Source organism: Oculina patagonica, chromosome 6, assembly GCF_052425735.1.
Source record: "Oculina patagonica isolate OP01 chromosome 6, crgOcupat, whole genome shotgun sequence".
In the NCBI taxonomy this organism is placed as follows: Eukaryota; Metazoa; Cnidaria; class Anthozoa; order Scleractinia; family Oculinidae; genus Oculina; species Oculina patagonica.
The window spans coordinates 26,915,812-26,940,029 of NC_135763.1; the positions used below are offsets into that span (position 1 = coordinate 26,915,812).

The 24,218-nt window shown below is 38.8% G+C and overlaps 2 protein-coding genes across 2 annotated transcripts; one reads left to right on the plus strand and one right to left on the minus strand.

The window, feature by feature from the left end:
- Positions 1 to 549: 549 nt before the first annotated feature.
- Positions 550 to 10,136, minus strand: LOC144658353 (transmembrane protein 222-like). Its single transcript, XM_078518778.1, has 7 exons — positions 9,922 to 10,136; positions 8,229 to 8,313; positions 7,460 to 7,491; positions 5,581 to 5,674; positions 1,759 to 1,889; positions 934 to 1,357; positions 550 to 756 (listed from the first exon to the last, which is right to left on the minus strand). Exons 1-6 carry the CDS (start codon positions 10,035 to 10,037, stop codon positions 1,279 to 1,281), a joined length of 537 nt encoding a protein of 178 aa, XP_078374904.1. The 5' UTR covers positions 10,038 to 10,136; the 3' UTR covers positions 550 to 756; positions 934 to 1,278.
- Positions 10,137 to 10,188: 52 nt separating this feature from the next.
- On the plus strand, positions 10,189 to 24,204 carry LOC144658146 (uncharacterized). Its single transcript, XM_078518494.1, has 12 exons — positions 10,189 to 10,349; positions 10,521 to 10,805; positions 15,323 to 15,650; positions 17,344 to 17,528; positions 18,315 to 18,537; positions 18,623 to 18,681; positions 19,086 to 19,179; positions 19,373 to 19,459; positions 20,531 to 20,608; positions 21,113 to 21,193; positions 22,484 to 22,702; positions 22,897 to 24,204. Exons 2-12 carry the CDS (start codon positions 10,543 to 10,545, stop codon positions 23,299 to 23,301), a joined length of 2,022 nt encoding a protein of 673 aa, XP_078374620.1. The 5' UTR covers positions 10,189 to 10,349; positions 10,521 to 10,542; the 3' UTR covers positions 23,302 to 24,204.
- Positions 24,205 to 24,218: the final 14 nt, after the last annotated feature.

A 24,218-nucleotide genomic window follows, 5' to 3' on the forward strand; every position in this document is an offset into this window, starting at 1 on the left:
GTCGTTGTGTGGTTCTTGGAAAAGACGCTCTACTCTAATAGGGGTAACCCTACAATGGACTAGCATCCCATTCAGGGGACAGTAGAAATACCCTTGGTCGCTAAATGCTAAGGAAAATGGGATACGTTCTAGTGTTGAGGAGTAGTTGGTCAATGTCCATTTTGGGATTTGGACCGGGGGCTTCAACCCATGTGGTCCGAATCCGCTAGGACACCGACCAAGCAACAGCTCAGCGCCCCATTCGAAGCTAATTAACAATTAGACTACGAGCCCGAGTTTTCTATGAGCAAATAGTCAACGAGGCGCAGCCGAGTTGACTATCGCTCATAGAAAACGAGGGCGAATAGTCTAATTGTTTTAGTAGAAACTCTTAAGGAAAATTTACCACTTAAAATTTTCTATCGGCGAATGAAAACAGTGGGAGAACCAATCAGATTCGCGGATTTCCAATAGAACACAGCTGAGTTTCTACTAAAAGGTTTATACTATATAACGAATAAACATTAGAAATTGTAAACTAAATCTCGTGATTCAGTGGCACTTGCAGACTTGAGGATCGGTAAGTTTTATTAGTTTATCCACGCCACATTTTTACAGTAATCTTTTTCTTCTACTTTAGTACAGTTTTTTTTTTTTTTCGTGTACCACACAACTACCCTACTGTTACTTATTTTCGCGGGACTTAATGTTCGCGATTTTCAAAAAATCGAGAAATTAAAGACCCGCGAAAACATACACTTACTATAAATTAATTTCCTAGTTAGAAGACTGAAGACTGTGTAGTTTTCAGTGCGTTTAAAAGAGTGCGCGATAGCGAGAAGGCCGCGCGAGGAAAATTTTTTCCTCGCGTGGCCCTCTCGCGCCTTTCGCGTTTCTCCCATACGCACGCTACATAACTGCTCAGACGCATAACTAACTCAGACGCATAACTACTCATAACTACGCAGGCTAAACAAATTTAAAACAACTGTACAAGCATTTCCTATCTCCCGCTATACATAATGTACAATGACCACTTGGACTTAGTTAATCAGTTTCCTTGTGGTCTTACAAAATCTGTAGCGCGAGCTACAGCATGACATTCAAAACTATAACTATTTTTTAAATCTGTAAATCATTTTATTTTTTCTTATCCCAGCTATCCCAGTTACTAAGAAAAAGGAATGTATGGAGACCAGTATTTGCTTTTTTGTTGACATTTGACTTTAAAGGGCTAACTGATCACTAACAGCTGATAATATGTACATAGTAGATTATGATTTATACACAATTCATTGTTCACAGCAAAATGACAAGAAGTAGGATTCCAATAGCAACCACAGTAAAAGGAAGCCACGTTTTCAAGAATGCACCCAAACTGCAATAAAAAATAAAAATAAAACAGGTTATGGGAACATGGAAAAACATCAGGTAATAGTAAGAAGGGGAATTTCAGCAATGAAAATCTAAATTCTGAGAACTAATAGTAAAAGAAAGGTATAAAGACCAATATGGAGAATTTATCTAGCTTGTATTAGCGTGTTCCAGGAAATCAATTCGGTTAGTTGGGGAGCAGCACAAAAAAGGGGATTATTGTGAAGAACAGTGAGCAAAAAAGGTAAGTGGTTTAATTGGGGTGTTTAATTTTGTCACTTCTCTCTGACTAACCCTTATCTCTTTTTTTCTTTTTCTTTCTTTTAACCTGCCACTCTGCGCACCCCTCCCAGCTAACCAATCACTTGGAACATACTAAGCATAGAGTTGAGAGGAGTCACGTACCTTACAAATTTCCCACGAATAAACATGTAGAAAGCCAGCTTGATCATGTTCCATGAGGACGACCTGTCATATTGCATCATGTTCAGCGCCATGGCGACATGGGAGTGGCAGTTGTCACAACAAAGGTTATGCTACGACAAGGTAAACAAAAAGCCATTAATCAATCAGACTTAATTAATTAATTTATTAATTTATTGAGTTATTTTTTCAAAATACCCTCTTTAGTCGGCGCGATGTTCCGTGACTCAGTCAGTGGGTCAGTGGGTCAGTGAAGTATGTTTGTTTGTCACACCAATCAGATTTCAGGTACTATCAGAACCAATCAAATTGCAGTTTATAAAGGCGAAGTAGTCTGACGAAATTATGTGTCGCAGCGTGTCGCAGTTCGTTTTCGTTGAAAGATTAATTGGTGAGTTGTGAATTATCATGGATTTGCGAATCAAATTGTGAGCTTCGATACAAAGTTCCCAACTTCGACCCGAATTTATTAAATCCTTCTGTAGTTATGTTATCAAAAAGGGCTTTGCTACGCTAAACTGTTGGACACAAATGTCATAAAAATAAAAAACGTTCAGCGACGTTAAAAAATGTTCGGCGAGCCGTAAACATGTTGTCTCGAACAAATAAGTCTTCCCTGTCGCGTCGCGTCGGCTTCGATTAAAATCAATTTTACATATGAGTAAACCATCCAGTTTCATCCGGTTTACAAACGCATAAGACTTGAAATTGAAGACAGTGAAGATTATGCCTCACAGAAATCGTTAATTAACAAATGGTAAACGTCACAGCGTGCACTATTGAGTTACAGATGCACGCGGGAGGTTGCTAAGCACGAAAGATGCGTAAGAGTCGCCCGAGGCGATAGCCGAGGGCGACTCTAGCTTCTTGAGTGCTTAGCAAACCTCCCAAGTGCATCTGTAACTCAATAGTGCACGCTGTGACGTTTACCATTTGTTTTATAGCACAACTTTTAAGAGATTTTTTAAAGTTTCTTTGAGGTAAAAGTGCGCGCGCTAATTTGAAAAATTGCGTGTAGTGCTCGCGTAAACGCTGACGAAAACCTAAGCGAAAAAAATAAAACAAAGTTTTGAATTATTTCAAACTTGCATTATACCTCAAAGTTTTTCAGCATTATGGAGAAATGGTTTTTCTTATGTTTAGCTTTTCAAATTCACAGGAAAATTGAGAAATCAAGTAAAAACGCGTGAAGTAGTGGCACTTTCTTGTGCCATGTCGCAACAGATCAGCGCGCGCGCTCAGGTTGAAGCATACGTCAGTGTGCACCCATGGGCAAATAGTAGACGCTAAATTAACCAATCAGAACGCGCGCTTTACTTTAGTTGTGCTATAAATATGTGTTTTCATACAAAAAAAGTTAAAATTTGACCAAATTTCTACATGTATGAAATTTATTTATAGGCCAATCACTTGCGTGATCGCTGATGCGAAACGTTGTCTTTCACTTCAAGCTACTTTCCTTGACAAGTTCTAAAATCTTCGAGTTCAGAAATTGCCATGACTTTCGAGCAAAATGTCTTGTTTCTCCTCAACTACCAAACTTGGAAAGTTCAGTCGGGCCGAAGTCGGGACATTTGTATCGATGTTTGCAATTTGATTCGCAAACTCGCACCGTAATTGGCAACTTCATAACAAAGTTTTAAATTTCCCAACAAACTTCGCAAAGCGGCCGGCCAAAGTAAACTGAAATCAACTGTAAAACATTCCGTTCAAACATTTAATGAATCGGTACAAGTAACTTAACTGTTAAAAGCAACAACGATCGATAGCAAAAACAGAATAACAGGGTCGTAACCAGGTATATGGGATCAGGGATCACAGCCTTGGGATCGGGATCACAGCCTCGGGATCGGGATCATGGACCCGGGATCCCGGGTCACGAGTCATGGGATCCAGATCGGCCTATCACATGGAATCAAACTGGAATCAGGGATCAAATGTTGCCACATTTTGGGGATCAGGAATCAAAATTTAGAGCTAAAATTTGGGATCAGCGATTAAAAAATATACCTGGTTACGACCCTGAGAATAAGAGCGTGCCATTTCGTGACAACTTGATAACTCAATTAGTTCTTGTTTGTTGAATAGAATTTACGTTGTAAATGAACGAAAATCTTTGTTGAACAGTTTTGACAGGAAACAAATACTCCAGGTGTACTGCGCTTTAAAGAACTTTTCCGAAGAGAGTGGGTTTTTTAGTTGATTCGTTTATTACTTCGTTTATTATAGTACTTTTCGTTCAATGTCTATATGGAGACGTGGCTTTTTCGAGAAAAACAAGGGTATTGTGTTACGTTCGTTTTGAAAAAACAAAGGTATCATGTTACAAAAGTGAGAAAAACAACGTTATCATGTTACAGTGTTTGGCAAAAAGCCAAAAGTATTCCGTAACAAACAAAAGTAACCCGTTACGGTTGCTACAAAGCTAGCAACAAAATAGCCGCTTTAAACAGAATAAGAACGTGCCATTTTGTGACATTTTGACAATAGCCGATTCCCTCTATAGCGCGCGCCTGCAGGGAATCACGGTAGTTGTATTCATGAATTCATGCGCGAGACTTAGCAACGATGCATGTTGCTAAGTCTCGCGCAAGATTTGATGAATACAACTACCGTGATTCCCTGCAGGCGCGCGCTATAGAGGGAATCGGGTATTGAATTAGTTTTGTTTTTTAATCAAATGATGAAAATTTCCGTATTAAATAAAACAGTTCTGATGTATCAAAATGCATGTGAAAATTATTTTGTTTGCAAGCAAACTTTGTGCAAAAAAGTGACTCCGTGGGGCGCTTAACAAATAGCTCAACCCATGGCATAAACCATCCCAACAGGACAATCACCCAGTTTCACCCCAAGCCACCCCATAAATTTAAAAAATAACTCCTACACGCTTAGCGTGCCTATGTTTTATTTACTTATGCAATTAATTGCACAGGGCAAATTGACCTGCTGTGCACATGACTTTAATTTGCCCAGCTGTTTTCAACATCTGGACCGACTTCAATTTACCAAACAGGGTAAGAGCTTGTTGATACTTTGCCCAGGTGCAAAATCCTGGTGCCCACCTCTGGGTAGGGAGGCACAGGTTGGTAGGAGTTTGGTTGTCATGCCTACCATCTGTGCTCTGAGCTTAACTGGCATCCAGTCTATTCTCAGCCAAAAATCAAATCCATGACAACTAGGTAGATTAAATATCTTAAATTTTAATTTTTTCATTGCTAAAACGATAACTGCAAAAACCAAATTTTGGACCCACAAAGCAAGTATTTACGAATAAGAGCTTTTTAAAGGGGCACTATCATGGTGATTTTGATGCATTTTCGCCATAACGAAGTTAAAATTAAGCCTCAACAGCTTCACACATTTACAAGTTGCACAGAGAACACCAAGGTGAAGATATTACATGAATATTTCAAAGGAGAGCAAAATGTATTTAGTTTTTAACGATTTATCCATGGCACATGGACAGAGTTTGAAAACGTTTGCCAGACGTTTGCAATTTTTGTTTGAAATCTCATGCCAGCCCTATATAACTCATAAAAATATTTTTTTAAAGTTTCCATTAATATTAAACTTTTTCTTTTGACTTTGACTTTTTGAAGCGATTCTCATGATACTGCCTCTTTAAGTGTCCCAAACTCGGTTAACTCTTTTTTAAACTTGTCTCTTCCCTTCCTTTTCCCCACTTTATTTTCTCCAGCTGAAAAAGGTTTTCATACAAAGGTAGCTGGCAAAAATCATTCTTTCTGGATGTCTTTGTACAGTAAATTGTTAAATTTATAATAATTATTAACACTGACTCACCATTCTGTGCTTGTATTCCTCTGAGGCAGAGGAGATGGCCACATCCCAGCTGTTTTGTAAACTTGAAGCTTTTGCTGGATTTAAACGCCAGAATCTAAAATGTGATTGCATTATTTGTCATGATGACTGCAGCTTCAGTCGACTCCCGATAACTCGAACCTTCAAGGGAAATTGAAAATGGTTCGAGTTATCGGGAGTTCGAGTTATTGAGAGTTGAAAACAAATGACCGGAAATGAGGGAAAAAGCGGTTTTTACTGATTTTCTATTCATACAATGTACATTTTAAACAAATTTAATAGATATCTGATAAATGCAAATGCGGCCTAACACTACTGAAGACCTGAAAAAAAATTTTCAGGCTCTGAGCGGGAGTCGAACCCACGACCTTTGCGTTGCCAGTGCAATGCTCTACCACTGAGCTATCAAAGCCACATGAGAGCGGTCGTATATGGGTAATCCCTTTATGGTGGACATGATACTCGGCCCAAGTATGTGTGAAATAAATAAATGAATGTGTGTCCAGCAGGTCTTCAGTAGTGTAAGGCCGCATTTGCATTTATCATATATATATATTTCATTGCTACTGCTGGACACACATTCATAAATTTAATAGAGTATAGAGAAGCAAAACGTTACAGGTTTCAAAGAGGGCAACACTATAGGCTACTGCTGCAGAGTTTATGCGATTTACATTTTCGAGAAATAGTCAGTTAATTCGTCCTGATGATAATCCTTTAAAGTTTTCTAAGGTAAGTTTCAAAAGAATCGGTTTTAACCTCCACAAACAAACTGAACGTCTGTAGCACCTCAATGACGTAGCACATTTCGTGTTTTGAGGGGCGTTCCGGGGACGGCTCTGACTTGTGCACGTTTATTTTTCAAAAATAATTCAACGTTTTGGACTACAGTACACTGTTTGTTTTGACTTTTCAGGTATTCACAGGTATGGTTAGAGGTATCGAGGGTAAAATTATATGGAAAATGACCTGAAGGGAAACAAAAATTGGTTCGAGTTAGCGGGAGATTCGAGTTATCGAGGGTTCGAGTTACCGAGGGTAAAATTACAGTAAATGTATGGCGGAAATCCAAGAGAAAACGATTTTGGTTCGAGTTAGCGCAAGGTTCGAGTTAGCGAGGGTTCGAGTTATCGGGAGTCGACTGTAGTAAAAGGAATTTCTCATCCAAAATCCATTACATCTTAATTCAACTTGAGGACCACATTGTCACACGAAACAATAATAATCCAGCTCTCTGCACACATTGCAAGCCTATTCGCAGGGTTTGATGGCATTCTTTTATAAAATATACATACATGTACAGTGTAACTTATCCAGGGACATTGATCATATGGTTTAAAAACCAAATTTGAAATTGAGAAGACTAAGCGTGGAAGAAGGGAGCAAGGGAGTTGGGAAGGAGGGAGGAGGGGAGAAGGTGGGAGGGAGGCAGGCTTTTAGCCAGGTGGGAGTCCAGGAGTCCTATGGACGGCCACTTTTCAGTGGAAATTAATATGAAAAACTTATACAGAGGTTTTTTAAGGAACTTTGCAAATCTTTAGATACCTTTGCACTCATAACTGCAGAAAAAACACCTTGCATGCTCTTCAGGCCCTCTTATGGGGACAAAGTCAGACCTTAAATTTTGGACTTCCACTTTTTAAATCCTGGCTAAAAGCCTGGAGAGAGGGAGGGACGGACAGAGGGAGGAAGTGAGTGAGGGAGGTAGGAAGGAGAGGGAGAAAGGGAGGGAAGACAGACAGAAGCAAATTTAAAAAAAGTACTATATAGATTAAACAACTCACTTACAATAGTTACCAGTAGGTTGCAAACTAAGAACAAATAAAGCTTCTAAAAAAAATTCAATAAAATTGCAACTTACTTTGTGGGTCTTCCAAAGGCCATATCATCTTCCTTCATAAAGAGAAAATAATAGTGTAGATGGACCATTTAAATACCCTGTACTATAATTAATTAATTTTGTGTTACCATGAAAATCAGCAAAAATAAATTAGAAGTGTTTAGGTTATAACTCTTCCAGGTCAGTCTCTCTCCAGTCCCACCACTAAGGCCTTTTGGTGACTTTAACTGCCAGTAGTGAAATTATGTTGGCTTTAGGGAACCAGGAGGACCTTGAACTGAAATTTAAGAACCACAGACTGATCTTTTCACAAGAGATTGGGGATTTTGTAGATCTTTAGTTGTTGTAACAAAGTTACTTATTTTTGTGTGAACTTAATTTTGCGGAAAATGGAATGGGCATATTTTGTGGGACTTAAATTTCACAATTCCACAAAAAAAGCTAAAAAAATAACTTTTTGTGGGTCTTTATTTTTGCGAATTTTTTAAAATTGCAAAAATTTAAGTCCTGCGCAGATAAGTACAGTTGAATCTCGATAACTCGAACCCTCAGTAACTCGAACTTCCGGCTAACTCGAACCTTTTTCATTTTCCCTTCACGTCATTTTCTTATTAATTTTACCCTCCATTACTCAAACTCCCGATATCTCAAACATTTTTCCATTTCCCTTGAAGGTTCAAGTCATCAGGATTCAACAGCTGTAACAAAACCTAAAGGTAGATCACAAAGGGCTGTTTACATGTATGCTGTGCACATACAGTACACTGTAGTAGAGCTCCAGGGAGCTTACCGAAACATAGTATGGACCAGCAAAGTCTCTGATCACTCCTGATGACATGGCAATTCCCATGTGACCAATGAAAGGAAAAAGCCATCTGAAAGAAAAGAAAGTAAAACAAGAGGGCCAATGTTTAAGAATGTTTAAGAAAGGGAATTTTGTTATGTTAACACTCGGACGTACAAGCAAACTCATACCCCCATCATCGTACAAGGGGGGGGGGGGGTGGATGGAACCCCTCCTTGGAGTTTTCGTTATATTAAGGCGTAGCGAAATTATTTTGCTCTGAGAAGAAAGCCCTTAGCTTACTCTACAAGATGACATAAATATGACGTCACGTGACGTCATAAGAGCCGCCATCTTGGATCCGCCATCTTGGATTTCAACATTAATTATATTTTTCTTAGAAAGTCACAAAATAACGAAAATTGATGCAAAATCAAGCTAGAATGCTTATGGAATGTAAAAATACACAAATCCTTCACTTCTGTTTTAAAAAACTGGAAAAAATCAAGAAAAATGTTAAAAATGACGATTTTTGGCAAGACCTGCTTGTATTTATGACATTGCCATGGCAACGTCATATACCATGGACACATGGTTGACATATCAAAATTTCCGCAAAAGATGAATGAACAGCTACCGAAAGGTTCAGCATTGCAGGGTAAATGCTTTTTTCAAAATTGGGAAAAAACCTAGGGTTAAGTGAAGATGACTTGAAGAAAGCCAACATAAAGATAGCCCTAATAAAATTTACATCAACCTCAATTCCAGGGACTCTCTTCTCTACTCTGGGGGTGGAAATAAGAGAAATCCTAGGAACAAGGACACATTCCCATCCCCAGAACTGCTTTCCCCCTTAAATTTTGCTGGCGGGCGTAACTTTTGCACAAACATATTATTTTGATGGTTTGATGGGCTAGATTTGACTAGATTTTAATAAGGGGAATTTAACATCTAGCCAATAATAATCAAATCAGCAGTTTAAAATTCTCCTTCAAACAAAGGGTCTGACACAGTCTTCAGTAGGCAAAACTACCAGTAGTTGTGTAAATCACGTATGAAAATTAGTGTGTTTAAAGTGAATGGAATAGGGTTTTCCTGATTAGGGCTATGGGATTTGAAAGTGGTTGATTTGATTGACTGGATTTTAAATTCCCTTTGATAAAATCTATTCATACAAATACCAGCCTAGGGCCACCTTTTCCTCATTAACAGCCCCGCCACTCAGGAGGAGCTAGTGGCTCTGGGGATGAGAATGGAACACAAAAAGGTGACATTTAAATGTCCATGCAGTGAAATTCCTCTGACATTATGGTTTACCATTTGGGCCAACTGTATTTGTGCAGAGGCAATCATTAAAAGCTTTAGCCTAAAATCCTTACTATATCTTTCAAAGCTCATGTTACAAGTTTTAGAAAAGTTACTTTTAATCAAAATCTTTACTTAGACCAAAGGTGCAAACATGCAGAATGGTTTCGAATATTTCTTGGTCGTAGTCTGACTAAACACAAATTTTTGGGAGATGCATGCTTATAGGAAACTAAAAAAAAAAAAATGGGGGCACGAAACAAACCTTTTTGGAAACAATAAGCCCAATCATATTATAGAAAAACGGACATTATGGAGAAATTTAGGAGAGGTCGCCAGCTGACCACGTACATGTATGGCAGCCGGAAAATGTTAAACTTACTGAAATACTCACGTTAATACTGGAATTGGCGTCCACACAATGCAGTATGGATATCGACTTCGTGCCCTGTCGATTTTTGGAAAGTTATCCTCGGGACCCATCATACTTTCTTGGTGATTATCGTCCATAACAAGGCGACATAGCGAAAAAAACTTTTACAATACATACACAGCTACGCCATATTGGAAGTAGGTGGGATTCTTTAGTACCAATCGTCTTGACGTAATAAGCTCTATGTGATGTTTCCGCTGACACAATACCGCTGACTCCTTAGAAACTAAACGCTTTGGAACGCCATGTTTTGAAAGTGGCGAACGTTTTTGTTCAGTTGCTTGGAGCAGTACATTTTTAATTATTGGCGATCATGTAATTTATAGATAGCATTCTCACTTTACAAAGTCTGAACTGAAGCAATCAACTGAACGGGACGTCGAATTCGGGTAACTTTACTTGCATGTTCTAAAATCTTGATCATACTAGCAATCGTTTTGATGTTTACAATCAAGTAAGCTTATTGGATTTTCTTCTTTATGAATTGTTTAATATTCTTAATGTATGAAAAGTCATATTTTTTATGTTTAATTTTCAACAAATCAAACATGACCTGCTAGTTGAAACTCAGCTGCAGAAGAGATGGAGCGATTCGTTCCCGAGCATCCCCTCCCCCAGGAAATCCAGACAATGCCGAAAGATGACACCGTCTGTCAGTTTTGTGGTGTTAGTTACCTCATCCACAGTGAAATGAAAGCCTTGGAGGAACGGGTTAAAGAAGCTGAGAGAAAAATGGAATATTACATTGGAAGCGTTGAGCGAGAAGAGAAACTAAAAATTAAGGTGGCTAGCATGGAGGAGGAGAGCGACAAGCTATCTAGGGCATTGCAAGCAAGTGAAGAAAGGTAGTAAAATGATTGTTTCTTCAGAAGTGACACACTTAATATTATACTGTATTTATTCGATTAAGTGCCCTGAGTGTTTATCAATTTTTTGGACCTCGAGAGTGGGCGCTTATTCGAAGTGGGGGTTAATTTGAGGCTGGGCGCTTATATACCTGCCAACTTTTTCTGGGTCAAAGGTGTGAGATTTTTATCCCGAAAGTGCCAGGATTTCCGAAAACGTCCGAAGCATTCCGAAGACGTCCGAAGTTTTCCGAAGACGTTCCAAACATATCCCGATCCCAGAGCGTGGACGTGTTTTGCTGAATACGACCTCCTTCCCAATGCTTTTCTTGTCAAAACTCCGAGATTTCGGGGAAAGTATCGACATTTACTCATTTTACATGGAGTTTTCGTTTCTCGCATTGCTTTGAGTTTACAAATTTTTTAAAAGTGTATCGTTTATGGTTGTCAAAACTCAATTTTTTCGACTAGGCGTGAGAAATTGGTTCGTAAGCATGAGTTGGCGTGAGGTTGAAATTTTCAACTCGCGGGCGTGAGACTCACGCCTAAGGCGTGAGAGTTGGCAGGTATACACTTAGTAAGTAGTAAGTTTATTTTGCAACAAAACAACCAATCATAACAAAACTTAACCCTTTCACCACCGCACGTTTTCGACAGAAAAGTGCCCCTAACACCGGCCATTTAGAAAATGGCGATTTCTCAGGAAGGAATGGCGCACAAATTTTTCAAACGAAGCTAGCGCGTACTACAAACATCGTATCTAACTAAAAAATACATCACTGCAAAGATAATTTCACAGCCAACAAATACATAGATTAAAACAGTTATATTTATTTCATTCAAAACATTTACAAAAAACAGTGAAAATGCTGCACAACTCTTACCGCATTATGTAAAGATCGTTTGAGAGCATCCCTGTCACATTCAGGTGAATTTCTTGTTGTTTACATGTACGGTCTACAGTTCGCTTGAAATGTCTTACACATCTTCACTAGTTATCGATCGAACAATTTTGAAGATATTTGGCTTTAACTCTTGAAATTCACGGTTAAATTTGCTCTTGAATATTGTCTTCACTTTCGGTTGTTGCTGAAAATGGCGAAAAAAAACGCGTGGTAAGTTTTCTTCTTCGTTTTACAATGCTTTCTTCATCCTTCAGTTTGTGGAAACAGGCGGCCATTTTGTTTTCAAAGCATGTGCTTTCACTTGCATAAATTAGTTTTCCAAATATGGAAAGTAGTGCCCAGTTTTTCCCAAAACAGAAGAGGTCGTTTCGAGCTGTTTTTTTTGGCCGCTAAAGGGGCCACGGGTGTTACACACACTTTTAATTTTTGGCCGCTAAAGGGGCCACGGGTGGTGAAAGGGTTAAGGAAATACCGGGGCTTCATTGTTATTAACTTTTCCTACTTACATGGCGTGGTGCTTATTGATTTGAGGTTGGGTGATTTTGATTTCCTTTTGGTAAGCAACAAAGTTGTGGACTCTTGCCTGGCATGGTCCGATTAATTGACTGCTGCTCAAATCTTATTGGCTGACAATGGAAAATGAGCACTCAGCTCACTGCTAGAAATTGAACCAGGCCAAAGTCCACATTCTTACTACACTTATCTGTTGAGTATGCAACGAGGAAAGTTCTGTACCCAAGTTTTACCATTAAAACCCTGCTGTTGTCAGGGGCTACAGAACTAGTTTCCATTGGAAACATCTTGTGCTATTGATGTCAGCAGTCCCGTTCCCGCAAAGGTTGAATCATTGAAAAGTGCGACAAACTGCTGACATCAATACCACGAGATGCTTCCAATGGAAACTAGCTCTTTCGCCCCTGACAATAGCAGAGTTTCAACGATAAAACTTGGATGCAAAACTTCCCTTGTTGCATACTCAGATTCAGCTTCAGCTTATGGCCATAGCCCTAAGTGGGCATAGGGCCGGACATTCTTCTCCGCCATGCTGCACGGTCGTGGGCAACCACCGCTGCCTGGTTCCACGAGCCAAAACCCAAAGCCGCTCTTTCTCTTTCTGCAGTTCTTCGCCAAGTCTCCCTCGGTCTGCCACGCCTTCGCCTTCCCTTTGGGGCCCATGTTAATGCCGTCTTGGGATGTTTGCTTGGATCCATTCTGAGGATGTGGCCAATGAACTTCCAGCGCCGCCGGAAGATTTGCTCGCTGATGGTGCTGATGTTAGCCCGGTTTCGAATTTCCTCGTTTGATATTTTCATAGGCCAATAGATCTTCATAATCCTTCTCAGACTTTTATGCAGAAATACGTCCAGCTTGGTCGCATCTCGTTTAGTCATACGCCAAGTTTCACATCCGTATAACAGGACAGATACAACATTGGACTTAAATATCTTCAGCTCAGTTGTTAGTTTCAGCTAGCTGCTCTTCCATATGTTTCTAAGCTTGCTGAATGCTGCTCTGGCTTTTCCAAGTCTGCTTTTGATGTCTTCATCCGAACCCCCTTCCTGGGTCACTGTTCCTCCTAGATACACAAATTTTGACACCTCTTCTAGCTCTTTTCCATCGACCTGGACCTTTCTGCTTGCGGGGTTGTTCCAGCTCATCATCATGGTCTTTGCTGCATTGATTCTGAGGCCTGTCATTTTTTCATATCGCTCCAGGTTGCTGACTTTAGCCTGGATATGCCTTCCACTGCTTGAGATCAGGGCTAGGTCGTCGGCAAAATCAAGATCTTCTAGGAAGTTGTTGAACTTCCATCTGATGCCTGTGTTCCCATGTTTGGTGGTCTTCCTCATAACCCAGTCCACAACAAGCAGGAAAAGAAACCCAGACATACAGCAACCCTGTTTAACACCGGTCTTGATCTCAAACCAATCATACACACCTGACCCATCCGTTACCGCGCACTCACTTTCGCTGTACATCACTTTCACCATCTTCACAATCTTCTCAGGAATGCTGTAGCTTCTCATAATCCTCCACAGTACAGCACGATCTACAGAATCAAATGCTTTCTCGAAGTCAACGAAGCACACATAGAGGTTGGCATTCCATTCAATACACTGTTCAATGATATTGCGCAATATAAAGATTTGCTCCGTTGTACCGCGGCCCTTTCTGAAACCTGCCTGTTCTTGCCGCAGTCTATTATCAATTCCATCCCTTATTCGTGTGATTATGATTCTGCCCATTACTTTTGCTGCAACCACCATAAGCGTTACGCCCCTCCAGTTGTTGCATTCAGAAGCATTTGGAAGTTTCACTATCAATCCTCGCTGCCAGTCCTTCAGTATTTGCTCTTGCGTCCACACCTTATGCAGGAAGTAATACAAGACATCCATGGAAGTCTCTAAGTCCGCTTTTAGGATCTCAATGGTCAGACTATCAACTCCCCCAGCCGTTCCGTTCTTCATCTCTTTAAGAGCAGCGGAAATTTCTGCCTTTGTTGGTGCATCGACATCAACTTCCGATTCAGATTCATCCTCCTCATCAAACTCTCCTGTATCTTCAGGTGCTCTACGATTCAAAACTTCAAGGAAATGCTCCTTCCATCGTTTTTGAATTTCATCTTGTTTTGTCAGCAGCACTCCATCTTTGCTCTTTATCATGTCTATGTTCTTGCCCTTCTTGGTTGACAGTTTTCTGGTAGCATCATAAACTGTTTTGAGGTTGCCCTGCTCCGCAGCTTTCTGTGCTTCCTCGGCGACCTTCTCTGCCCAGTCATTCTTGTCTTTCTTTAGTTGTTTCTTCACCTCCCTGTCTTTGGCTGAATATGCGTTTCTAAGCTGTTGCCTAGCCCTTTCTGACCTGGTGGAATCTATTTACCTTTTCAGCTCTCTCCTGTTATCTATTTCCTTCCAACTCTCAGCACTAATCCATTGTTTGTTTGACCTTGACCGAAACCCCAGAACCTTTTGAGCTGTCTTTTGGTACGTTTCCTTGATCTTGTTCCAGTCATCTTCCAGATCTTGGACTTGAGCCTGGTCATCACTGTTGTTAGCCTCATCATCTGCCAGGCAGCTGAACCTATTTCGAAGCTCGATTTTGCATACTCAACTGATAATGTAATGCTTGTCAAACAATTGTTTTGAGAAGTTGAGCCCATTTGAGGTGGGCTTAGTTCCTAGATTCAGAATTCTGTTTTCTTTTTTTTTTTTACATGGTTACTATCAATAATGACAGCCAGACAGTTACAATATACAGTTCTGTACATCTGTCATGTTTCTTGTTATGTGATGTAGATGAAATAAAATTATTGCGGTTTTCAGTGAAATGCAAACTCTGAAATTCAAAATCAAACTAACATTTTTCGCTGCCGTCAATCATAATAATTATGGTGCCAGCCAACAAACCATTTAAAACAGAAACAAACAAAATGGATTGAAATCTTCCAATCGCAACTGTCAGATGTGACATTTTGACCCTGTTGAAGTGAACTTCTGTTTCGCTTAGATGATTGACGGCAGCAAAAAGCGTAAGCCATTATTAAAAAGATTGAATTTCAGAGTTGGCATATCACTGAAAACTGCAATAATGAAAATAACATTGTATTTGCAGGACAAAGATATTGGTACAAGATTTAACATTAAAACAAGAGCAGATTGAAAACTTTAAACAACAGACAAGTGATCTAGAAAAGAAACTTCAAAGCAAGGAGGAAGAAGTCACAAAAGCACAGTTGAAATTTACAAATCTTGTGACATCAGTTTCAGCTTTTCAACAAACATTACAGACACAGAGAACAGCACTTAATGACATTAAAGTTAAAGTTCAAGAAAATTACCAAAATATTGCAGAGCAACATAGAAAGGTTGTCAATAATGTAGCTCTTTCGTGTGAGAAGTTTGCTCAAGAGAAAAGGGTCCTGGAGGAAAGCTTAAGTGAGGTAAGCAGGAGAGTGATGTTACAGCATAATATTACAAGTCATATAAATTATGTTAGTAGTTAAATTTAAAAATAGCCTTGTCTTGCATAAAAGGGGAATCTTAGCTGCCTTGTCCCCAGGCATCCTTCTTGGTTGTGCACGGTTTGCTTGGTGTTGTCATGTGGGCCAGATGCAGACGGGAAAGCAGCGTGCTCCCTAACCATCAACCCCAGCACTCCCTGTTTTCCCGCCTTGTCGCCTTAACTGATCAGTGCCAGGGATATCGTGATAAGGCAGGAATCTTAGGGTGACTGGCATTTGCAGACTACAGACTTGCAGACTTTCACTCCAGTTAGCCTGTTTACAGTTAGCTTTTGATAATGGTATGAAATGGTAACTCGATATATAAACTAAGCCTGCAGTCTGACTAGTCTGCAATCTGCTAATAATTTATGTCATGCCAGGAATCTCTGGGCTTGGGGTTGGTCTTTTCTTGCTCAAAAGCAGGTCCAAATATAGCCTGAATTTCAGACATCCCTCTGTGGTCGCCTACTTCACAGAAGGGACGTCTGAACACATCTGGCCCTAATGCCATCCAGTGACGTCACTACACTTTGGTTTTAATTCATGCGGAAAAGTTTCTGTCGAGGCCATGAAATTGTGAAAGAAAAATCGCTTCAATAAAGGATTACAGGGTATAAAATTGTTTTAATAGTGAACTTATAACTATATTCTTATTAACTATATTCTTTTACGGAACCAACTTAATCTGAATGATTTGCTTTATCTTGTGATCAAAATATTTATAATATGTTACGCAGCGGACAAATACAACACACTGAGTACTTAAATGAATCAATTTAGACGGTTACAGAGGCATCAAGAAACGGAATTCAATACAAAAATATCCTACTTTACCGTGGGCACTGAGTTCAGAAATCACTGGCTCATCGAGGCTGCAGGACATAAGCGTTGAGCGGCTTTGTTGACAAAACAAGAATACTTATAAATTTGGCAAAACACTGCATGTCGAAGCGACGAATGCCGCCAACTTAAAACCTACCGGTTTCCATTACTTACGTCTATTCTTCATCCATAGGTAAACTAATAAAGTAATAAATTCAAGGTAAATGACTAATAAATTCATTTCTGGGAAGGTGAACTCTTTCGAACTCTTTGCAAACGTTTTCAAATTACAATCCTCGCGCGTTAAAATTCAGTCATAAATGCACATAATTATGCAAATAGTTTTTAAATCAACCAATCAAATCACTACCCGGTTTTCGGGTAGTGACGTCACCGCACGGCATTAGGGCCAGATGTGTTCAGACGTCCCTTCTGGGAAGTAGGCGACCGCAGAGGGATGTCTGAAATTCAGGCTAGTCCAAATACAGTCAACTCTCGCCTTGAGGACACCTCACTATAACGGACACCCCATTATAATTTACGGACAAGAGATTAAGTCCCGGCGAATAAAAATTACTGAAAATTAATCTCGCTACAACAGACCTTCTCTTTTATGGACACGAAATCATGGTCCCGAAAGTGTGTGTTATAGTGGGAGTTGACTGTAACTTTTTGACCTTCTGGAACAGGGGTGTGCCCTTCCCATAGATCTGCTGCTGAGCGCAGAGTCTCAGACCACCAAATTAACTTTGACTACATTGTATTAATTATTGAATTATAATAATGTTTTTTAATTTTGTCCTTCTAGTCTGAGAATGAAAAGAGACTCCAGCATGAAGCTATTGGTAAAGTTGATGTATTGGTTCAGGACCTAAAACTGAAATGTACTCAGTTGGAAGGCAAAGTTAGAGACCAAGAGAAGGAACTGACAAAAACAAAGGAACAGAACAATTTGTACAACAATGAAATAGTGCAATGCAAGGAGATAATAAAGTAAGTCAATGTGTGATCTGGATTTCTTTATAAATACAACTGCCTCTTTAGTGGTTTGTATTTCTCTGATCGTTTAGAATGCAAACAGGACAGGTGTACTTAAATTTATGCACAGGGTTCATACAGTTTTTTGTATCCAACATTAAATCTTGACTTAATTGTTTCCATGCTTTTTCCAAACCATTATTTTCTTTTTCCAGACTCAGGGTTTTGAGTCAATTCACACTCCTAGAACCCTGGAACCAAAACGTAAACACAGTGCACAGCAAATGCACAGTAAAGTTCTGTGATGCAATTTGGACATGAAATTATAACATCAGGGGGTAGGATGGGGGAGAGTTTTGGAGATTCTGCATTTTGGCTAAGATAAAATTTAAATAAAGCTCAGCTACATGTACAACAATGTAGCTGACAAAGTTTACACTTAGAAATAAGCACTTGTTGCAGTTTGAAAAAAAATCCAGACTTTTTCCAGTTTTCCCAGACTTTATCTTTATTTTCCACACTTTTTCCAGATCTGGAAAAATCAAAGTATCCATTTTTGCGGAGAAACCAGTTGTTCTGACTAGTAAAAAATCAATTGAAATGGAATGGTACTTCCCACTGGAAAATTTTCCGGAACAAATGGAATACCTTCAGAGGTATTCCTCTGTTTGCAGTATGTGCAGAATACAACTGTCAACACAGTGACATGGCTCTTTAGCCCAGACCACTCCATCTGGGTCTCTGCTGTACATGTTTTTAACACATTAAAGAAACTAAAGAAACTATTTTCATCTCTTTCAGTTCAAAATCTAATGAACTAAGTGACTGGAAGGAAAAACTCCAGATTCAATCAGAAACATTTAAGCAAGAAACCAAGAAAAAGGAGGATGATTTACTCTCAAAAGAAAAGCAGATTCAAGAACTGCTTGAAAACTGCAAAAACCTTGAAAAGCGTGTTGCTGAATTTTCCAAGGCAAGAAATGAAGTAGAAGAGAAAAGTACAAACTCACTGGAGGAAATTAAAGTAGGTTCCGTGTACTTTTTACAGGAGATTTACAGGAGACTTTCTGATTAAGTTTTAATTATTACTATTGTTTGGCCATGTACAGGCTTTAAAAGAGTCTTACACAAAATCCAGGGAGGAAGTGACAGCGCTGAAAGGGGAAAGGTACGTTTTTCCTTCTTTTTTTTAAAAAAACAAACAAATCTCTTCTTTCTTCCATTCTATATGTAATTGGATGGGTAATAAAAGACATTGTAAAGAACCAATTGCATAGAGGAACTTGGTTCATTTACAGCTACATACATGTGTAAGCCTAAATTCCCCAGACTGAACTGTGTAACTAGGGAAAAAAGAAAAACATGTTATGTACTTATATTAGTAGTTATGCAAGGGAATGTACAATTTAACATACCAGTAGTACATACATGAATTGTATGTGTTAAAGGGTTAAAGCAACTTCCACAGGTCACCAAGTTCCATTCTTGTCAAAACCGCTGTTGCCTAGAATTTCTTTTATTTTTTTTTAAAAAAAAATTATCCGCCTGATTACATTTAAATTTTTCAATTAGAGAGATGATGATTTCTGCACACCATAACCGCATAGAACAACTGAGAGAAAGCTTTAAGAAGAAGATGGAGGAGGCAGATGCGTGGCCAGCAAAGGTAAGGAAATCACAGCTGTCCGAAGCAAAAATAAGCTGGTGACCTCACGAGCAACAGGCCCAAACTAAAATAAAGTAAAAAAAAAAATACAGCATGAATGTGTAAATAAATACTGGGCACTGTTGCCAGTCTACTGTTTTATTCTAATTTATTTATTAGTTTTTAATTTTAGATCTTGCTTCCTTTGTTACAGCTTGAGAAGATTGTGAAGGAAAAGGAAGCCCAGTTCAATGACGAGAAAAATAGCATGTGGAAAGAGTTAACTGAAGCATTTCAAAAGGTATTTATTACAACATCAACATAGAGTCCTGGCATGCAAAAATTTCCTTTTTTCGACATTATTGGTTTAGAACTACGCGATGGAAAATCAAGAACAGTCCATTAGAAACCGTCCTTGAGATTGTCTATCGGTTTTTGTTGTTGTTTGTTTGTTAGTTTAGTTTAGTTTAGTTTAGTTTAGTTTAGTTTAGTTTAGTTTAGTTTAGTTTAGTTCAGTTTAGTTTAGTTTAGTTTAGTTTAGTTTAGTTTAGTTTAGCTTAGCTTAGCTTAGTTTAGCTTAGTTTAGTTTAGTTTAGTTTAGTTTAGTTTAGTTTAGTTTAGTTTAGTTTATAGTTTAGTTTAGTTTAGTTTAGTTTAGCTTAGTTTAGTTTAGTTTAGTTTAGTTTAGTTTAGTTTAGTTTAGTTTAGTTTAGTTTATAGTTTAGTTTAGTTTAGTTTAGTTTAGCTTAGTTTAGTTTAGTTTAGTTTAGTTTAGTTTAGTTTATTTTATAGTTTAGTTTAGTTTATAGTTTAGTTTAGTTTAGTTTAGTTTAGTTTATAGTTTAGTTTAGTTTAGTTTAGTTTAGTTTATAGTTTAGTTTAGTTTAGTTTAGTTTAGTTTATAGTTTAGTTTAGTTTAGTTTAGTTTATAGTTTAGTTTAGTTTAGTTTAGTTTATAGTTTAGTTTAGTTTAGTTTAGTTTATAGCTTAGTTTAGTTTAGTTTAGTTTAGTTTATAGTTTAGTTTAGTTTAGTTTAGTTTATAGTTTAGTTTAGTTTAGTTTAGTTTATAGTTTAGTTTAGTTTAGTTTAGTTTATAGTTTAGTTTAGTTTAGTTTAGTTTATAGTTTAGTTTAGTTTAGTTTAGTTTAGTTTAGTTTAGTTTATAGTTTAGTTTAGTTTACTTGAGTTGAGTTTGTGTTCCGTTTTGTTTTATTTTATTCCCGATTGGTATTTTTCTGACCTTAGTAAACCGTAAGCTATTAATTTAAGGTTTTCAGTTATTATAGGGTACAGTGTTTGATTGTAAAATAGCGTAAATAGTCGTAAACAAGTGAATGTTCTTCCCCATTTCTTGTTGTAAAATATTCTAGGAAATGGACGAAGAACAACAGAAACATCAAGAAGAGCTCACTTTGTGGAAAACGGAAGCTAAGGCTGCACAAGAAAAAGTATGTACATTATCTCGCACTTCCATTTTAGCGAAATATAAAATTCTGCTTACAGAAATATGCAGTTACAGCGGCTCGGTAGTTTGTTTAGCAATATAGACTGCAAGTATTTCATATTCACCCGCGTGGCTCATTCAGCAACAAAGCAGAAACAGAAAGGGAGACAAATGGCCGCGCGAAATCTTTCGACACTAGCCGTTTATGCACCTTACTTTCTCATTAAACTTCAATCAACGTGCTTTTTCCCAGACAGAACGTTGTCATTTCCGCCTAGCAACATCGTCATTTTGCCTCGCAACGTAATCAATTAACCGTGACAACGAACGCGACAACTGAGACCGTTAAACACGCAACCTGAGTCCGCTGTATTGCCTCGCACTTCTTTCGAATCTTGCTCAATGACCCCAGTGGTGGGAGGAGGGACAGACTGCTTAATATATACACGTGTAGTTTCTTGATGTTTTGGGAAAAAGTTGACACTGTTTTATATTTTCTTATCATCAGTTCAGAGAGGACATCGCCACATTGAACCGCAAACATCGTGAAGAAGTCAAACGACTTGAGCGGACGTTGAATGAAAGCAAAGTAAGTTGGCATTTTCTTGTTGGCTCCTAAGTTTAATCCGTATAAACTGTATCTTCTCATGACACTTCGTCAGCGTGTTAAACCCAGCAAGCGGTCATTGTTTGAACGCTGTTCACGGCTGTTTAACATTTCTATTTTGTAACCCCACCAAAAACTCGCATTGATGTTAGCAAAGAAATTACTTTTATGGATCTAAATGACAAAACCATAGCCTCCTTGCAAACAAATACGTCTATCGGGGGTTATAATAATTTAAAGTTACAAACAAACGAGATTAACTTAGTGCTAACCATGTTAAGCCGTTTAGTTTTTCAAAAGCCGATATCGCCATCTGTATCAATCTTCCTCAGTTTTTATTCATCCATGCCTTCTTTTGCATTTGCTGTGTTATTGAAATGTTCCTTACCTGTTTTAACTGGTTATTTTAAAATTCACTCAATTCGATGGCCATTTTCTTATGTCTGTTTTGGCTAAGATGTCCTTTCACTCGGAAAGGGCCTTTCTCCATCCAGGTGTATGAATGGGAGCGACAAAGTGTCTGAGGGTGACTTATAATGGACCAGCTGTTAAAGATTGTAAATTTTTTAAATCGTTTCTAGTAACTGTTTCTTTTTGTTTGTTTGTTTGACGAAAACTAAAAAGCGACAATCAAACTAACGAGGCGAGTAATGGAAATGCGGATCTTTCAAGTTCAAATAACATTTCAAGGGAATGAATTGCCTTTTGGGTATACCGTATTTTCTCAATTAAACGCCCCCTTGCGTTTATTTCAAACTTGGCTCCGTGGATCCGGCGTTTATTTGAATGGTGCAGTTTATTTGAGTGAAATGTTTATTAAACAAGGGTTTTTAATCATCATTTGTGACATGAATGTATCTTGCCATCATACCTAAAGCATATTACACCTCAAATAAATGCCTAAAAGGCTCACTTACCACTCTACCTTGGAGACCCGGCGTTTATATGGGGCCCGGCGTTTAATCGAGAAAATACGGTACTTCAACGCTTAAAGGGGCTATGTCACGCAATTTAAGGCTATTTCGGCACTGACGAACTGGTCATAGAATTAACTGAAATATCACAGTAACGGCTTAAAACTGTAGAAGAACTCAAGTGAAACACAGAAAGGCCAAAAAGGATCATGGATGGGCAAAATTCGAGAAGATGAAAACGGATTGCGTCCGGGTAAACTTGAAAAACATCGGCCCGACATTTTTCAGGTTTGACATTAGATTGTGATTCACAGTCGCCTGAAAGGTTATAACTACAATGCATTTTTTTTTCTTGCAGGAGAAAAGTGAACAGACAAGAAACGCTAATAATTCTCTCATACAAAATCTGGAGGCAAAAATCGCGGATATGGAAAACCGTCAGCGCCAGCCGTCAGCGGAGTCAGCGGAAGAGGTTCGCAAACTGAGAACAAGGCTCCAGGAGTCAGAAAAAAGGCTGCAAGAAGCCGAGCAGCAAATTGATGAACTGGAAACTAAAAAGGAATCGTGGCGACAAGAGGTAGATGGCGACATTATTAAAGGGAGTCAGTGTGTTCTCGAGTCTGTCTGTCTGTCCGTCTGCTATGTGTTTAATCTTGCGGAGAGTGTTTTCTCCGCCCCAAGTCTACGCTCCTATAAACTACCCTGTCTTAACAATTCTTGTACCAATGAAAACGACGCAACGTTTTTTTTTTTTTTTTTTTTTTTTAACAGGTCGCGTTTCTACAAGAAACTGTGCGACGCGAATGCGAAGAGCGCTTAGAACTGACCGATGCTCTGGGTGAAGCGCGGGCTCAACTTTTAGCCCTTCAACGCACTTCGGGTGTCTCGCTTTCGCGAACTAGTCTCAACTCTTCCAGTCCAATCTCTTCTGGGAGCGCCATCCGGGGTAGTAGTAAGGGGCATGACGTCAATGGACTTAACGACAGTACTACTGCCCAGGCCACGTCATGTGCCGTTGGCTTTGACGGAGGCGTGGGATATAGGCCTGGGACTGGTGCACGTGAAGCGGGACGGACATCACGTGCAGGAAGCGTGGACGATAGCCGACAACGAATTGCAGCGGCCGTACGACGATCGGGAACCAAGAGTCGATTAGGTGGCAATTTTAGCAGCTAAGAAATGGTTCAAATCCTGGCGCTCAAACTGAGTTGGAGAAAGTAGAAGAGAGATCAGAGTAGATCGCAATGAGGCGCTCCCTAATCTGGAACTCTCTCCAATATCCACACAAATATTTACATCTCGCTCACCAGCGAGAAACTGGGATTAATTTCGACGTGGCGAGGAGGATAAAAATCGAACGAACATTAATATATAACTGAAAGGCAAAGATGTACTTGTTTTATAGTTAACTTTTCTAGAAGCGAGTTTTAAAATTGCATTTTATTGTTAGTTTATAACTCCATCTATAATAGAAGTTCGTTCCGGGCTTAATGTGACTTAAATGCCCAAAGTTCTAAATTATTCAAAAGAACTGTACAAAGTGAAAAGTGAAAAAGTTTAGGTTGTTTTTGTAAATATTGTATACATAACTATGTTAAAGTATTCGAGCTAATAGATTACCGTATTTTCTCGATTAAACGCCCCCGGCGTTTATTTCAAACTTGGCCCGATAGAGCCGGCGTTTATTTGATTCCAGGAGTTTGTTCAAGCCCTATGTTTCTACGAAATGATATTTATTCATTATTTTTGACAGCTATATATGAGGACATTATTTTTAACGCATATTAAACCTTGTAATAATTGTTTAAGGGGTTTAAGGGGTTTATTTTCAAATACAGCTTGGAGACCCGGCGTTTATTCGGGGCCCGGCGTTTAATCGAGGAAATACGGTACGTTGTCTATTTACCAAGTACATGTTGTGAGACATACTTCTAATATATGCCTTGTTTGTCTGACTGAGGAAACACATCCATGAAGCTAATTTAGGAAAAAAAAATAATAACGTGCGTGTTTGCATGAAAGTGAGTTTGTGAGAGATTTAACCTTAATTCTAGCCAATAAACAGGTTCACTAGTGGGGTAGATGGCGAATTA

Excerpts from the sequence above, each read along its gene's own strand:
- LOC144658353 (XM_078518778.1), bottom strand. The coding sequence starts at position 10,037 with ATGGACGATAATCACCAAGAAAGTATGATGGGTCCCGAGGATAACTTT. Across the intron at positions 7,492-8,228 it reads CTGGTCCATACTATGTTTCG|GAAGATGATATGGCCTTTGG; the intron begins GTAAGCTCCCTG and ends CTCTTTATGAAG. Across the intron at positions 1,358-1,758 it reads ATTCGTGGGAAATTTGTAAG|TTTGGGTGCATTCTTGAAAA; the intron begins GTACGTGACTCC and ends TTTTTATTGCAG.
- LOC144658146 (XM_078518494.1), top strand. The coding sequence starts at position 10,543 with ATGGAGCGATTCGTTCCCGAGCATCCCCTCCCCCAGGAAATCCAGACA. Across the intron at positions 18,682-19,085 it reads ACAGCGCTGAAAGGGGAAAG|AGAGATGATGATTTCTGCAC; the intron begins GTACGTTTTTCC and ends TTTTTCAATTAG. Across the intron at positions 19,460-20,530 it reads TAACTGAAGCATTTCAAAAG|GAAATGGACGAAGAACAACA; the intron begins GTATTTATTACA and ends AAAATATTCTAG.